General features: G+C 33.0%; 1 protein-coding gene and 1 pseudogene across 1 annotated transcript; one reads left to right on the top strand and one right to left on the bottom strand.

Moving 5' to 3' along the window:
• The first annotated feature begins 402 nt into the window (after positions 1–402).
• On the top strand, positions 403–8,675 carry LOC118038118 (protein NUCLEAR FUSION DEFECTIVE 4-like; annotated as a pseudogene).
• A 1,803-nt stretch (positions 8,676–10,478) lies between these two features.
• LOC118038113 (uncharacterized) lies at positions 10,479–10,889 on the bottom strand. Its single transcript, XM_073408153.1, has one exon. It carries the CDS (start codon positions 10,887–10,889, stop codon positions 10,479–10,481), a length of 411 nt encoding a protein of 136 aa, XP_073264254.1.
• Positions 10,890–18,034: the final 7,145 nt, after the last annotated feature.

The following is an 18,034-nucleotide window of genomic DNA, read 5'->3' as shown; positions in this document are numbered from 1 at the left end:
CACGTGCCATCAGTCTAGTTTAACAGCCATAATTAAAGTTAAGTGATGCGTGTGAGATGACATTTTCAACAGAGACTTTTGAGAAGGGGGACCAAGCTGCCATGGGTCTCTATCTCCACAGCCTGCAGCTGCGGGAACAGCAGCCGCCACCGTCACTCTCCACATCACACACACACAAACACAACATAGTCCACAATAATCCAACCCAAATTTCCAAATAAAAAGCAGCTATCTAATACTTTCTTCTTCTTTTTTACATTAAAAGGTATTTTTCAAAACAATTTACATATTAATTTAGACTGATTTTTTTTTCCCGATATTATATAATATGGTATATTGAAGAAATATAAATATTTTTTTTAGATACTAGCTTGTCAAGAATATTGTCTTTTTTCTTTGTTTATAAAAATAGTTTAGGGAGGTAAGAATAGTTTATACGTCAATCAAAATTAAATCCAAGCATTATAGTTTAAACTCGAAAAAAAATACAAAGAAGTGAGAAATAACGCCAGAACCACCGGCATACTCCTTGGATTGTAGTTGCCTAGTACTTATGGACTAGTAGATAGCGTGGAAATACTTGCAGTGTAGTAGAGAGAGAGAGAGAGAGAGAGAATGGCAAAACTGGTGGTGAAAGGAGGAAGCAGACCTCCATGGGTGGGATTAGCAGCAGCATTATGGGTTGAGATAGCGGCTGGGAATGCATACAACTTCCCACTCTACTCTCCTGCTCTCAAATCAGTAATGGGACTCAATCAGCAGCAGCTAACAATGTTGGGTGGTGCCAATGATATTGGAGAGAATGTGGGATTGCTCCCTGGCATGGCCTGCAACAAGTTCCCTCCCTGGGCTGTCCTCTCTGTTGGTGTTCTTGCTTGTTTCTTGGGCTACGGTGTTCTTTGGCTTGTTGTTAGCCAGACTGTCAAACCCTTACCTTACTGGCTGGTCAGACATCGTCAACTTTTTTCTTTTTATTACATACTTGATGATTGCCTTGCTTGCTAGTAGGTAGTTCTTGGCGAGGTAGATTTTGAAAGAATTCAACTCTCTATGGAATTGTATTTGCTTTTGTATCATTGCTTTATCATGGGGTTTGATGTGTTTCCAATCTTGGTTGATCAAATCAGAGGCTTGATTACCTTTTGCTTCATGAGTTTGGTTGATCATCAGGCTTTGGTGAACCCTTATTATATAGAATTAATGACTTGGAATTAGTGATTCTCCTCTCTTTTTTCCTCCTCAGGAAGGAATGATAGATAAATTTTATATAGTTATAAGATAGATTTCCATTGTGGATTTATATCTAAATTATCTTGATGCTTGCAAGGCCTGTGTCAATGCAAATTTTTTAATTGGACACCCCCCTCCCTTTTCTCTTTTTTGCCTATATAAATGGTTGAGGGCAAGTCTTACTTCTCTATAAAAGTTAATCGCTTAGTTGATTTGGGGGAAGTTTGAAGTTTGAACTCTAGAAATGCAATTGCTCCGATTAAGGAGTCATTTCACTTGCTCACACTAAAGCTCCCTTAAATGCTGGAATACTGCACTCTCTTCTGTTGAAACTCAATCTGGGAGTGCTCCATGATTATTGTTCCGATTAAGGAGTCATTTCATTTGCTCATACTAAAGCTCCCTTAAATGCTGTAATACTGCACTCTCTTCTGTTGAAACTCAATCTGGGAGTGCTCCATGATTTAAAGTGTTCCGTGCTGCCTTTTTTTCTTAAAACAACTCGTTTAATATTTCCAGTATTTCAAGCACTGAGTTTTTTCCTCATTCAGAGTATTGAAGCAACAATTTGTACCTCATGGTTTTATCTTTCATGGCTGGAAAATTCTGGCTAAATTAGTTTGATCCAGTCTATCGAGGTGGCGCTAACTAATAGAAAGAACATCAATATGCAGAGTTTGGCTGTGGTTACATGTTTGGATGGAAAAAACTTATTGTTTGGGTTGCTTGCCATTATATTTTTCCTGTTGGAAAGGCTGGGTGTACGTTTTGAAGCATCTTTGAATGGCCAGAATCCAAATAATATACAGAGGGTTTGGTAGGCCTGATGGAAGGTGAAAAACAATGTTTGGTAAATAAAGATATCTAGAACCCAAAATCTTTACACATAGAGATTCTAATACAATGTTAAACTAATCATTACTTTCTAGATAACTTATTTGTGTCGGTGCTGGTTGTCATTGTTGCTGAGATTTTGAGAAGTTTGGTTGGAGCTATCCAATTTCCAGCTTGAAGCACAAGTGTGACCTGTCACAAAAACATTAAAGTATGCTTTCCTTTTTGTTGCTATTGCAGTTATGGCTGGCACTTGTTATTGCCACAAATAGCAATGCATGGTTTGGCACAGCTGTGGTTGTGACCAACATGAGAAAACTTCCCTCTCAGCAGGGGCACTGTTTCTGGCATTCTCAAAGGTTACGCTGGGATCTCAGCTGCAGTATACACAGTGGTATATATAGCCTGGTGCTTAAAGGCTCTGCTTCAAATCTCCTGCTCTTTCTTACACTTGTCATTCCCATTTTGTGTTTAGCTATGATGTACTTTATCCGGCCATGTACTCCAGCTTCTGGAGAAGACTCTTCAGAGCATGTCCATTTTCTCTTCACCCAAGCTGCAGTTATTCTACTTGCCATTTATATCTCCTCGCAACCGCTATAATAGAGACTGTGGTTTCTCTTAGTGATGCTGTTTCCTACATTTTAGCGGCAATCGTGGTTATCTTTTTGATATCTCCTCTTGCAATTCCTGTCAAAATGACCATTTTTCCTTCAAGGCCCAAGAAAAACCTGCCATCTGATTCTTCAGATCATTTGGTGTTGGGGGAAGGTGAAACAACTCCAACAGATCCTTTATTATGACACCATCTTCATCTGTAACATCTCTAGGAAGTTTTTATGAGAATGACGATGCTTCAGATGTGGAAATACTTCTTGCTATGGGAGAGGGAGCAGTGAAGAAGAAAAGGAGGCCCAAGAGAGGTGAGGATTTCAAAATTCGTGAGGCTCTTATCAAGGCAGATTTTTTGGCTTCTTTGGGTGGTATACTTTTCTTGGGGTTGGTTCTGGAGTTACTATTCTCAATAATTTGGCTCAAATTGGGGTTGCTTTTGGTCTTGAGGATACAACAATATTGCTTGCTCTCTTCAGCTTTTGCAATTTTGTTGGCCGCATTGGCTCGGGTGCTATTTCAGAACATTTTGTCAGGTTATTACTCGTTTCACTTATTGTCAGATATTAAGTTGAGATTGAAATTTTTTTTTTTTTAAAGAAGCACAATGATTGATGTTTTTTAGGCGCTTATTCCTAGTGAAGCAATGCCAGTTTTCTTTTATCATTTGATAGGACAAGCTTTTTCTGGACAATTCTTGGTTGTTTCATTGACGTGCAATTTCAATCTATTCTGTTCCTCCCCTGCCTTCTCAATTTTTCTCTTCATATTTACTGGTTTATGGCCTATAATCTCCTAGTTCTGAATTTTCAGGATTTTCTTGTTTATATGACGAAATCACACGTTATTGCAGGTCAAGAACAATTCCTCGAACCTTGTTGATGACATGTGCACATATAATTATGGCCGTAACGTTCATTCCTTTTTTGCATTAGCACTCGATGGTATTCTTTACACTGCTACTGCTCTTCTTGGCATCTCTTATGGGATTCTGTATGCTGGTAATGGTGCAACACTGCCTCTGAACTTTTTGGCTTGAGACATTTTTGGTTTGATATACAACTTTCTGCTGCTAGGCAATCCTGTTGGTGCGCTACTTTTCTCAGGTGTTCTTGCCGGTTATGTATACGACACAGAAACTGCCAGGCAAGGAAGCTCTACTTGTTTAGGTCCTGATTGCTTCAAGGTAAACATTCCTGGCTCTAGCTGGCTTTCTGTGGACTGGGAACCGTCATAAGCATAATCTTAACAGTTAGAATATGGCCAGTTTACCAAATGCTTTATTCAGGGGGTTCTTACAATCTGCCTCAGAATTTAGGCCATTGATGAGTGGCAACTATTAGTTGCAACCTCAAAAACATGGCGGGACACCCCTTTTTCTGCGACGGACTGCTCGATCGGAGTCTTGTAGTGTGCTAAATAATGGCTTCGATTGGTTATATAATTCTTCCTCTGCTTTCTGTAAATCACAAGGTAGTAACCTCTCGCATTCTACCAGGGAAGAGATGAGAAAAATGATAAATCCTATAGGTTGATTTCCATCCCCAAAACAAAACCATGTGCCTCAACTGTACTCGAATGGTTAGATAATCATAGTCAGTGATGACATTGCTGTTTCCATAGCAATTACGGAACTATACTTGTCTTGCATAAATAAATCCAAGGGCCAGATCGTTTTGTATTTCTGAATACGAAGCTCTTTCCTTCATCTCTTATGGCAACTCTCCACGAGAAGAGCCACCACGACTGCAGGCGGTGACTGCATGAGTTCAAGGGGCGGAGCACGGTCTGCCAAAACTGGCATCCCCAGCTGGTAGAAGGTTCCTTTCCCCAAGATCAATGAAGAAGGGAAAAGGGCGATGGGAGTGAGTTCATCTTCCTTCCATCTAACAGGAGCTTCCAACTGCTTGAATCTCTGTGATCCAACCTTTCTTCCACAACCTCTAGAAAGTCACCTCTCATGGTTTCTTTATGCAAGGCATAACGCCATGCCTTCCACGTCAGAACCCAATAATACTACAATGCCCTTGTAAAAGAGTGTTTCAGAGTGTTTTTGAATTTTTTTTGTTAATTTTTTTTATATATTTTTTCATTATTTTGATATACTATATTAAAAATAATTTTTTAAAAAATTAAAAAATATTATTTTAATATATTTTTAAATAAAAAATATATTAAATTATAATAATTATTATAATCCCAAACAGGTCCCTAACTAGCGGATAATGGGAAAAGATTTTTAGGAGGGTGAACAAGCCTAACAGCCTGGGGTATAAAGGGATTAAAAGTAACAGGGTGTATATGAAAATCTTTAGAACTTGGGGGACCAAAAATCAGGAGTATTTATGAAACTTTAGAAAGTAACGGGGTGTGAATTTAAAAAAGACATCACGATTTAATCCCCTTGTCATTTATTGATTTAGTAATGCTGGGCATAATATTTTTTGTAAAAGTATTTTTTAATTAAAAATATATTATTATTATTATTATTATTATTATTATTATAACATTAGCATATAAAAAATTATCAAAAAATATCTAAAAATTAATTTAACATATTTTTTTTAAAATAGATTAAAACACAACTAAGAACCCCGGAGCACTGGACATTAGGAGTACATGGTATTCATGCTATCTTTTTTAGCGTAGTGTGTCCCTTCACATCAAGAAATATAGAAAACACTGAAAGTGTGGGGTTTTTTTTTTTTATTTTTCTATTGTATACTTACTACTCACTCTTATATTTTACTGTTGATTTATTGCTTTTATTTATTTATTTAGTCTCAATTTTTTTTTCAGGAATGCATCATTTTTTTGATCAAATTAAAGAATAATGAAATCAAAGACTAATGATAAAAATAAAAAATAAAAAATAAAAAAATCAAAGTGAAAAAACGCCACAAATAAATGATGATTTCAAAGTTTTCACAAAAAAGTTCATTTTAGTTCTTAAACTTTACATATCATACCTATTCATTCCTCAATATTTTTTCAATTCAATTTTGATATAAAAAAAAAATTGTTATTTTTTTTAGTTTTTTTATTTGAGAGATGAGAGAGAGATCACCAAATTTTAATAGTTAGAAGAGAAAAATATCGTTGCATCGATTTCAGCTACCAAAACGATCAATTTTTGTGTTAAATAATTTATTTAATGATAGAAGTTCAACTTAGATGTTTTTTTTGTTACATTGAAAGTGTCTTAAAAAACAAATATAAACTTGATTTTTTTTTTTTAAGTTGATTTCAGGTTTTTGAGACTTTGTTTTTTTGTTTTTTGAGGTCATGATTGGATTTATCAAGGTGTCTAGAATGTTTTTTTGAATATTTTAGGTTAAAAATAGGTTTTTGAATAAAAAACCTCCGGCCTTGACTTTTTGGTCACCGGTAATTAGAATCTAAGCAAAATTAGACGATGTGTCATTTGCCATCATTTATTTTTTTTCAAAAAAATTAGAGCAAATAACATCTGGCATAAAAAAAAAGGATCAAGTGTATAATGCCTTTACTAGATGGTCAAGTGTGTTGGCCAGCCCAATAACACCTAGCTTTTTTTTTTTTTTTATTTATGGTTTTTTTCTATGTTTTGTTTTTCAAAATAAATTTTTAATTTAGATTTAAATTAATATTTATTCTCTCATTTAATATTTTTTTTATTTAGCCTTTTTAAATAAAATTATTTTTTAGTTATTTTTATACATTTAGTCTTTGGAAAAATTATTTTAATTCATTTATAATTTTTTCTTTTTATGTTTTACATAAATAGAAAAATATTAATTTTTTTATAATATTCTAATATGTGTAATATTACATAATATTTTATTTTCTTTAATTTAATTTAATCAATTTCTTGTGTCTATTTTTTTTATTGTTAAATAAAAAAATTATTTTGTTTAAATAAAAGTCATTAAAGACAATCGGGTTAAAGATTCATATTATGAAGTCAAATATCTTGATTTATATATTTTTTTTATTTTTTTTATTTTTATCTTGATTTATTGTTAATAATTTTTTATTTATTTATTAATACATTTATATGTATGCATAAATTTTTTTACTTTATATTTAACATTGAAAAAATCTATATACAATTTATTTTATAAAAAAAATAATCTAACACCCTATAAAGTTGAAATATACCAAATAAATAAATAAATATAATTAACAAGTGTCCCGACTACTTTCATGGAATGAAAGTGCCTGAGCTCTATGCAAGAAGAATTGGGGCTTACAGATACGTCAGTCCTTCCAATTTAAGATTGGCAGATGAGAGCAAAGTAGAAAGTAACTAGTAAAAATGCCAAATGTAGTTGTGAAAGAAGGGAGTAGACCACCCTGGGTGGGCTTGGTAGCAGCAGTATGGGTTTTCATAGCAGCTGGGAATGGCTACAACTTCCCACTATACTCTCCTTCACTGAAATCAGTGTTGGGTTTTAACCAGCAGCAAATAACAATCTTGGGGGTGGCTAAGGATATTGGAGAGAGTGTAGGTTTGCTCCTGGCATTGTCTGCAACAAGTTCCCTCCATGGGCTCTGCTTTCTGTTGGTGTTGTTTTTTGTTTCTTGGCTATGGTGTTCTCTGGTTTGCTATTACCCAGAGTGTTTCTGGCCTGCCCTATTGGGTGGTAAGTGATCATCTTTTTCCTTTTTCTAGCTTGCTTAGTTGCATTTAAGTGGATTTTGTTTGATTGGAGTTTTTTTTTTCCTACACTGCACAAAAATAGAATCTTGATTGCCTGGGATTTAGAGCTTGATGGGTTTTCCAAATTTGATCGCTGAAATTGCAGGGTGATGACTGCTTAGTATCTGTCTCTTTTCTAGTATTCTTTATCACTCCCTATTTATTTGTTTGTTTGTTGTCTTTCTTTTCTGGGCTGCCCATTTAAGATTGATTAACATGGATAGTTTTCCAGACAAGTCTAGGGTTCTGCTTTTGTGTTTGATTGGAGTTTCTCGAGAATCATACCATGGGGTCCGGTTCCATGATGTTTTGAAACACTCAATAATTTGAGAACTATATAACTATTAGTATCATTACAGGAAGAATTTGCTTTGAGTTGTCATCTTTTTTATTAGGAAACAATTAAATTTTCGCAGGCATAGTTGAGGATCTGATTAGCAGTCATTTTCCTTGTATAATTTCTGATTAGTTGGTTACAGTAGGGGACTGCAACCAACTAATTTGGTTTAGTTTTTGTGTCTTGAAGGGAGGACTGCCTCGTGTTCCCCCTATTAGATGAGGGATTCTAATGTTTCATTTTTCTTCTGAAATAGTGAGTGTGATAAAATCTTGTTGCAGGTAAAAAATGATCCCTCGAACCTTGTGGATGACATTACCACCAACGGTCATGCTCATAACCTGCATTCTTTTTACATTGGCTCTTAATGGAATTCTTTACGCTGCAATTCCTCTTCTCGGCATCTGCTACGAAATTTCGTATGCTATAATGGTGCCGACCGTTTCCAAGCTTTTTGGCTTGAAACATTTTGGTTTGATTTACAGCTCCATGGGGCTAGGCAATCCTACTGGTGCACTTCTTGTCTCAGGTTTGCTTGCTGGTTTTGCATATGATGCTGAAGCTGCTAAGCAAGATAGCTCTGCTTGTGTCGGTCATGATTGCTTCGAGGTAACATTCCTGGTTCTAGCTGGTGTCTGTGGGTTGGGCACAATCTTGAGCATAATTTTGACAGTTAGAATTCGGCCAGTTTACCAACTACTTTATTCAGAGGGTTCTTTCCGTCTGCCTCAAACACCCGGCCATTGACCAGTGGAGATTACTATTATCGTCTAATGAAGTTGAGAGTTCCTTTTTTGCAGAGGCATGCTTCGTTGTCGTAGTACTCTAGACAGTGGCCTACAGCGTCTGTATCTAGCTAGATGCTGCGATTACTAAGGTGCTATATTTTGTTTGTCATCGGCATCTTTGTTTTAGTCATACTGTTAGAGGAAGGCACATCCAAGTTGTATCACCTTTTGAGGAAGGTTATTGCAATGCTATGTCAACACAAATCAGGATTGTGTAGGGAAATCATCTTGGAATTGTTTCAACATTTTTTTTCCTATACATCATTATGCAGGTGCCTATTATTTATGTTTCTTAAAAAAATTCTTGAGGTAGAAAGAGCAGTATCTGTGTTAAAGATCAGCTCCCTCTTCCTTGCTTTGCTGCTCGAATCTGCACGCACTTTGCCTTGTCTCTATGCACCTCTTTATTGCCAGCTGCTTTGATCTGTTGCCACTTCCTCGAGGAAGTGGTTAATGTAGCCAACTGAGTGAAAACATGAATCTACCAAAGGAAACCTAGGGCTCCGTTTGTTTGCAGGAAAGTAGTTTCCTTTTAGAAAGTGAATTCCGTGGAAAGTAAATTCCTGGAAAGTGAATTCCGGAAAAAAGTATTTTCCGATGTTTTGGTAGTATTATGGAAAATGAACTGGAAAATACTTTCCAGTGTTTGGTTGTGTTATGGAAAATGAACTGGAAAATAATTTATTAATGAATTAAATTTTTTTTTTCAAGTTTATCTAATATATATATAAAATATTTAATATAAAATATTTAATCACTTACAATTGTCATAACCCAATTTTTGACCTTTTTTATTTTATTATTTAAAAAAAAAAGATGATGAAAATAAAAATAAAATAAATGAAGGATTAATTAAAATTTGGGTTAAGGGCAACATGATTGGAAATTTAAAGATTTAATTAAACTCTTGACTAGTTTAATTAATTAAATCAAGGGTTTAATTGGAGAATTGATTTAATTAAAATTTAGATTATTTTAATTAATGAAATCAAGAGTTTAATTGAAGAATTAATGAGTTTAAGGAATTAATTAAACTTTTGATTTAATCAAAAACCCACCGCTTGCATTTTAATTAACTGCTACAGTGGCAAGCGAATTATAATTCACTTGCTACAGTGGCAAGTGAATTATATCATTGCCTACTGTGGCAAGTGAATTATATCGCTTGCCACTGTAGCAAGTGAAGTATCGCTTGCCACTGTAGCAAGTGAAGTATATCGCTTGCCACAGCAAGTGAAGGCGTGCGCTACGCACGCCGAAAGGAAAGTGTTTTCCTTTTCTAATAGAAGGAAAACATTTTCCTTCGAGCACGTTATTAATTCTAGGTGGATGGAATTCAGTTTCCTTTCATTATTTTCCTTTATCGTCGCCAAACATAGGAAAAGCAGGAAAGTGAATTCCAGGAATTCACTTTCCTACAATCAAACACGGCCCTAATGATATAGAGGAGTAAAAATCGATCCACAAAAGTGAATCTTATCATATTCTTTACCAAAAGACAATATGTCTGGACTTGTTCCTGCACAGAATCTTCTTCACTACATGTCCTAAAAACAATCAATCCAGTAACAGGCACTAAAGCTGCTAATGCTTTCCTTTGCCTGCAAGCACGCAAGCAAGGGAGACCATCTCATACTAAAATAGACCCTGGTGCCAAATTGTGCCCCCATCTCACCCACCCAACAGGAATGAAAACAAGATCAAAATGTTACTACCAAACTAGACTCGAGACTCTATGGTGGAAGAGCACAAAAAAAAGCCATCTCTCACCGCTTAAACTGAAATCAAGAAGGGAAAAAACAAAAGAAAACAAAAACAATTCATGTTGGTTTCAAATTCTGGAACATGGTATCCCACCTGAACTCTTCAACACCAGTTGTCCAATACCCTTCGTCATCGTCCTCTAACTTCTCCTCTTTGTTGAGATCACAAGTCACAGGACTCGAAAAAACTATCAAGGGCTGGCGCAGCAGAAATCATAGGAGTGTTTGAAAAACTACCATTTGTAAGCAACAACTTGCTTTGTTTTAGCCATCATCAACTTCTTGTTCCTCTTCAACATGGCTCCTCTCCATCTGTTACCGTAAACAGGCCGGGAACAAGAACAAAGAGCCGACTCCTCGCGGTGAACCCATGTCCTTACGTACTTAGCTAGAGACCTCTTTGTTCTCTTGATTGCAACAAGAACCCTTGCCATGGCACGTGAGCTCGCTCCCTTCTCCTTTCTTGCAAGCTTGAGGATCTCGAGCCTGTGTTTGGCTATTGACACCCCCATGCTTTGAAGAAATTCATGGTTAAAGTAAGCTATGTCTTCTTCTTCAAGCTCATTGTGAGCGAAGGCAAGGCCATATTCATACACAAGAGAAGGCTCCAGGCCAGTTTTCGATAGCCACGAGAACCAATCCATAGCTTTTGTGTGCTTCAATGTCTTCGAGAAGAGTGTGTGTGTGTTGTGCGTGTGTAATGTGGTGGAGAGGCAATTGTAAAACAAGAAGAAAAGGTGGAGTTGCTAGTAGACTTGGACGTTTCTTCAGGAGCTTTAGCTTTTTATTTTTTTTCTCTTATAAATTGTTATGGTGGGTGAATGTCGAAAGTGACTTAAAGAGAAGATATTAAAGGGAGGAGGGGAGGGTTTCCATGGCCGTGTTCCTCCAAATATGCGGCCAAATTGCCATCAAGCTCTCGAGGAGTGAAACCTAAGGACTCCATGTGGAGATGGTAATGCCATCAATCACGGCATGGGAAAAGGCTAATGGTAGGGACACAACAGCACTTGTCTTTGAGTGTGTGAAGTGTGGCTAAGGCCTAAGGGAGGAAAGTGGCAAGTGGGAGTGCATCTTCAAACACGGCAACTACTTGGGAAAAAAGAAAGATGGGTCTTCTTTTCGATAGAATTAGAGCAATCAAATCCTCTTCATTGCTACCAAGGGATTTGAACCAATCTCAATTATGGGAATTTCTGTAAGCAATCAACAAATTCTTCACCGATTTTAATTAAGCATCTAATCATGTAGAACTTGTTTCTTTTGAGTAATAAATTGCTGGATATTTGGTAGATTTAAATTTTTAATTATAAGATGCATAATGAAATATCTTATTTATCTTTATAAAAATATCTTGGTTGCTAAATATGAGTGTTTTGGTCTTATCTTTTTATCTAAGCAGTAAAATACTTCCTTACCCTTGGGGTTTTGTTTTTTATGCCTCGGATTTGAAGGGATTTTTGTAGTTTCCCTATTGATTTCTCCTTTTATTTTGGGTAGAGTGGAGGGTAGTTTTGTCTTTTAATTAATTAAAGGTGTTTTAAAAAAATATCATCGGTGCGTGTTGGGCATTCGTTGGCCGCTCTATCATCTTTGGACGACCTGTGCTGCTAATTCTAGTAATAAAAAATGACTTTTCGGGATGTTTTTAGATTCATCTCAATATCTCCTCCATATCACGATGGCTTGTATAGAAAACAAAACTCTAGTTTGGCTTTAACGACGACTATTTTTTTTTTTTTTTCTTTTCTCTCTCTCCCTTGAATTTTAAGCCCTACCCTGCAATATTTCAAAATCCTCCCCTTAACTTCTCTTTTTTTCGATTTAGTCCCTAATATTTTGGTTAATATTTGAAATAACTATGAAAATTAAAATTTGTTTCAATCTCATCCTTATTTGAATTTTTTATATATCAGATCTAGTCTTTTTTTTCTTTTAATTGTTATTTATGTCATATGAGATAATTTTTATAATTTATTTTTTTTGTCGATTTCACCTTGGATATTTTTTTTCCTATCAGGATTTATACTTATTCATTTGATTGTTGTTTTTTTTTTGTTTTGCCAAATTTTTAGTTTAGTTTTTTTTTATACTCAATTCCATACTTTAATATTGAGTTGATTTGAATTTGAACTTCTTCGTTAAGCCAATGTTTAGAATTTCTCAAACAGAAATTTGAGAAATTAACTCAAGACATTCATGAAAGGATATTTATTTTATTAGAGATTAGGTTTTGTGTTTTTTTTATATGCTTTCTAAGTCTTTTAATTTTTTTTATTTGGTTAGGTTATCTTTATTCTTTTTACCTTTTCTCTTTGTTAAATATATAACTATATATATTATATATATTATATATACATAATTTTGAAAACAATACAACGGTGTTAAAGATAAAATATACTTTTTTGTATATTTTTTTTCTGTCTTATCCACCATAACCAAAAAAGATATACCAAAGATGGTCGTTTTTGTCTTGCACATCACTATCAAACATAATTATATCTTTGTCTTATTTATCTATCTTGTTTCCCTTGTCTCCATCTACTTTTGTCCTGGAACAGGGTAACCAAACGCTACATAACTGACATACTCACACCTAAACTAGCTATGATAAAGCTAGACTTGCATTGTAAATTTTTATCCAAAGTAAGACACAATTTTTATTCACAATCCATATACATCATTGTTTTGAGACCCTCAAGCACATATGATGTGTGTTTTTATGGTGTTTATAAAAAGTAGTATGCATTCTTGGTTATAAATCAATTAATAGTTTTATTAATCAAATTAGATTTTTGGTCGAAGAGAATACCGTTTTGCACATCCAACTCAATTTTTTATGTAAAATATATTCTAAAAAAAATCTAAACCCAAGTCATCAAATCAATTGCAATTTAATAATATTAATAAAAGAACATATAACAACAAAGACAAGATAAAAAGAACTATGACATAAGCCCACTCAGAGCATATCAAAAAAGCCACACTCAATGTTTGAATGGCAAAACTGCTAAATAAAAACTTTCAAAAAGCAACAAAAAAACCTAGTTAAACTGGGTTAACTCAAAAAATTAAGATAACTTCATAAAATAAAATAATAAAAAAGAAGAAAACAAGGATCACTTGAAAGGAATGAGAAAAAAATCATGAAGATCAATTTTTAATATATCAAATATTGAATGATGAGCGCGCAATGAAATAAATAATTTTAAAAAAAAAGTCAACTCATGTTAATCTTGGAACTATTGACTCTGTTTATAGACCGAACTACCCCAAAAAGAAAGAAAAATTGTAAGAAATAAGAAAGAAAACTCTAAAAAAAGGTTACAATAATATAAAAAACATCAACTTAAAAAAAAAAAGAGAGAGATGAGAACCTAAAACAAACCTTCTAACCTTGATCTAATCTCCAAAACTTGTAACTCATGAAACTTTTAGACCTGAGTTAAATTAAAAAACTTAATTCTCAACCAATTTGATTGAAAGGGTGAAATTGTAAAAAAAAATATCAATTTAAAAAACTTGCAAAAGCAAAAAAGATAGCAGTAAAAGGAATGAGATCAAATTTAAAAGGATTAAAAAAATAGAAGATGAAATTGAAAATACATTTGCGATTATAATTACAAGTTGTGTTTTATTTTTTATTTTTTAAAAAAATAAGGACCATAACAATTGGACCGATGAAAAACAGGCTATATATAGGACAAAAAAAAAGAAACCACCAAAAAGAAATAAGTTAAAAAAAAATCATATAAAAGAAAAATTAAAACAAAAAAAAAATCCTAATTACTAATTAAATATAAATATTGAATGATAAAAAGAAAAAAAAAATCAACTTTAAAAAAGAGAAAAAAAACCAAGAACACTCGGCATACCAAACCTAATTTTATTTGACTGATTAGCCAAAGTAAATTCAAAAAGAACAACAATTACAAAGATAAAAAAAACCCAGGTCATTTTAAAAATCATTGAAAAATCTTATAGAGAAAGAAAATAAATTTATCTCAAATAAAATAAATAACAATATCAAAAAATAATAAGAACTAAATTAAAAAAAAATAAAGGGACATTGAAATAAAAATGAATTCTAAACATTATCAATTGTTTTAAAAAAAAATCATTTTAAATATTAAGGAATGAATCAAGAAAATGGTTTTAAGGAATTGGCCAAAAAAAACTTAATAGAGCAAGCTAAAACAATCAAGTAAATTGGGCAAACATCTTTAAACTGATCAAAAGATATTAAAACTCAATAACTTTTGAACTCTAGATTTGGGTTCTATTCAAAAAAGTTTAATTAACGAATCAATTTAAAAATATTCAATTTAAAAACTTTTTCAAATAAAAAAATTGGAAAGTAAAAGAATTGAGATTAGATTTGATAGGGAAAAAAAACAAAGAAGAGTGAAAATCGTAAGAGATATAAAATTAATTTAAAAAATAATTCACAAAATCAAAACTAATAGTAATTAAAAGAAAATTCAAAAGATGAAAATTGAAGGGGCAATGAAATTCAAAAGGCAAACCAATTTTATAAATTATTCAAGATAAAAAAATATATATAATACTATATATATTATAAAAGAAAGGTGAATAATTTGAATAATCAAAAAGGTAAATAGAAGAGTTGTTTCTTGAATTTTTAGAGGGCGGATGGTGTGAAAATATAGATGGGGAAAATGGTCCATATAATTCTTGTCACTCCATTGGGAAACATCGTCACTCCATCACTTGAGGGCACTAAAATCTTCTTAAAATGCCGCCCTCGAAAGGTAGCATTTTATAACCGAACAACCCAGATACATGCCCATCTAATTTTTTAAAAATAATATTTAATATATATCAAATACAAAAATATGAGTAATCTTTAGATCTATAATAAAATCAATGTAAAATCATCTAATAAAAAAAAAGTTTTTGTGAGAGAGGATTAAGTTGATTTTATATCTCCAATGCATCAAAATCATTATACTATATTTATTAAAAAATTAAAAAGCAAAACAAAACATCACCTGAATAATAGGTTATTATTTTTTTTAAGGTTAAATATGTAATTAGCAAACATGAAAAAAAGATAATTTTCTAACCCTCATACAATCTGTAAAAAATAATTTATATTATAGTAAAAAAAAAACTATTTTTCCTTTAATGCCTAGTTAAAAAAATTTCTAGTCAAGCGAAAATTCTGTCATTTTACTATTCCAATTAATAGTGAAAATATCCCCTTTCCCTTGGGCTAACAATAACTTCTTCTTTTTTTAGTGTTTTTTTTAATTAATTTAAATTAATACTTATACTTGAATAAATAAATAAATAAATACATTATGTTTTTCATATTCAACGTTTTATACATGGAGTACGAATATCTTCATTACATTAGTGTATGTAAGAGATACATTTCTTTCAAACAGTTTCCTTATTCATAATATCAAAGCAAAAAAATGACATGGCTTGGTAGTGATGTTGATTATGGTAACTAGCACAAGTAGAGTTTACTAGCTAGTGGGGGGCATTATCTCACGCACACCTACTTTGGCTTTTGTTTAGCCATATAATTAGGGTTGTTAACATGGTGATTTTATTTTTATTCTTTTCTTTCTTGTGCATACGCATGCAAATTTTACAATAAGCTTAGTTAATTTCTAAAAGAAAACACCATATATTAATATTGATGAATGATTACGAACACATACACCCCATATGTCTTTCTTGCTTCAAAGAGAACATATAATGGTCTCAATCTTTGAGAGTTCAAAGATCACATGATAGATTTTGGCCGCAATTGATGATGTGAATAGCTAGATATAAAGATTTCAGAAAATTATAATGATGGAGATGATAAACTTGGAGAAGTTAAAAATTAAGTTTGTAATAAATAACTTATTTATTAAAGATAACTCCTATATTACAAAATTTGAAGGTATTGAAAAAAAAAACTTTAAACTTATTATTTATAATAAACAAAGAAACTTAGAGTATATGAAACACCACAAGGTCAATTATATTTTGATAGTTTAATAATAAAAAGACTATTAAAAATTTGATATGACAAACATATATAGTCCTTTAATAACTTGATAATAGATTGCTTATCAAGTTAACGTTTAAACGATAATTAAGGTCAGTTGCAACAAGCTCTTTCATTCAAAAAAGTTAAACATAGTGACTAGAAATCCCAGCAAAATAAACCAAAAAAACAAAATTAAAAATTAAAATTGCTAAATAAGTCTGTAAAAAATTGTATAAAAAAAAAATAATTTACAAAAATATCCAAAATAAAAAAATATAATTTAGTTTTCAGAAGTTTAACTCTGATTAGTTGTCTATTAGATCCAACTAAGTTTAATAATGAATAATAGTTGTCTAACACTCCAATTAAGTATTATTAAAATCTCACAAGCCCCAACGTAAAAAAGATTCAACACAAAATTAGAAAAAAACTAACAAGATCCGTCATCATAGTTGGCCATTAAAGGAAAATAAACAAAAGATATTTCAGCTTCAAGACATATCATTTCAGGAATCCATAAGTTCTGTAAGTAATAATGAAATGGCTCTGGTATTATCTTTTGAAAAAATCTAACCTGATGAGTTTTTGAAAAAATCCTAAGTATGGTATTGTGATTTTTATCAAAGTCAAACATATTGTTAATCGTGATTTTTAGCGACATCCAGTCGAAATGGTTCATCGCGTATCTGAAAAGTGGCTTTTCAAGCCTATCTTTATTCAAGGCCTACCCTATCTATCTAGTCATAAACATGTCAGCAAAGATGTTTCGGTGAAAAAATGGCAGCATCATGACTGAAGGCTAGGTGTAAAATGTTTAATCACCCATACACCGGTTTCTTTCTTCGTACACCCCATGTAAAGATTGGAGGATGGGGTGTGAGTTATGTACACCCAGTGAAGGTTATGCTCATCAGGAGTAGGAGGATAGGAGGAGGTGAGATAGCTCTGAAGCAGAGATCCTGAGGTGGTAGAAGCTCTTAGCTGTCAGAGTTGTTCCTAGCTCCGTTGTCTAATGTTTGATCCTCATATAGATTGAAACATGCAACAGTTTTCTTGCTACGAAGAGCAGATATGCATGGATACGATAGGAATGCCGGTTATTAGCAAAGGTGTCTCTCTCTCTGCAGTCTAAATATTACCTTTACCCCTTCAACATTCTTGAAATGTACAAAGCTCATGGCTTGCGGGATACTCTAATGTTATTTATTATTAACAGAACAGCTATAATTAATCAAAATCTCTTGTTCTTCAATTTTTTTGGCTTTTTACTTCTATATTCTCATGATTACTTTTTGTGTTGCTCATTGCTGCTGATTATTGTTGTTTTGTGACTGAAACACAGGATTTTAAACGGAGGGACTGCTGAGTTTGCTTGTTTTAACGAGATCAAGACACAAGTGCCGACCAGTCTCAAATTGCTCAAGGAAGTTTCTGTCTGTGACCATTTGGCAGTGAAGGTTGCATTCTCTAGCAGATCAACCTGCTTCTGGAGCTACATATAGCAACTGAAGGATGCAGTTTTTTGTTGCTGTTATTTTGAAGCCTGTTGATGTGGTGCTTCTGACAACAGCTTATTCCCTTTAATGGCTTCCCCTTATTCCGAAAATCCCTTCCCGTTTCAACTATCGGTGGTCCGATTTTTGAAGGGTAATTTCCCATGGCATCTTGAGCTAAGTTAGTCTGAATGCTTTCTTATCGAGACAATAGAAAGCTTACTTGTGGACTGCACTGTTGTGTATGGGGTATCTTTCATCTAAAATAAAGTTAAACAAGTAAAGC

Source organism: Populus alba, chromosome 3 (genome assembly GCF_005239225.2).
Source record: "Populus alba chromosome 3, ASM523922v2, whole genome shotgun sequence".
Taxonomy (NCBI): Eukaryota; Viridiplantae; Streptophyta; class Magnoliopsida; order Malpighiales; family Salicaceae; genus Populus; species Populus alba.
The sequence above is the reverse complement of the archived record's forward strand: the minus strand, read 5'-3'. Positions and strand labels throughout refer to the sequence as shown.

Bases quoted from the DNA above. Each gene is read 5' to 3' on its own strand.
- LOC118038113 (XM_073408153.1), bottom strand. From the start codon at position 10,889: ATGGATTGGTTCTCGTGGCTATCGAAAACTGGCCTGGAGCCTTCTCTT.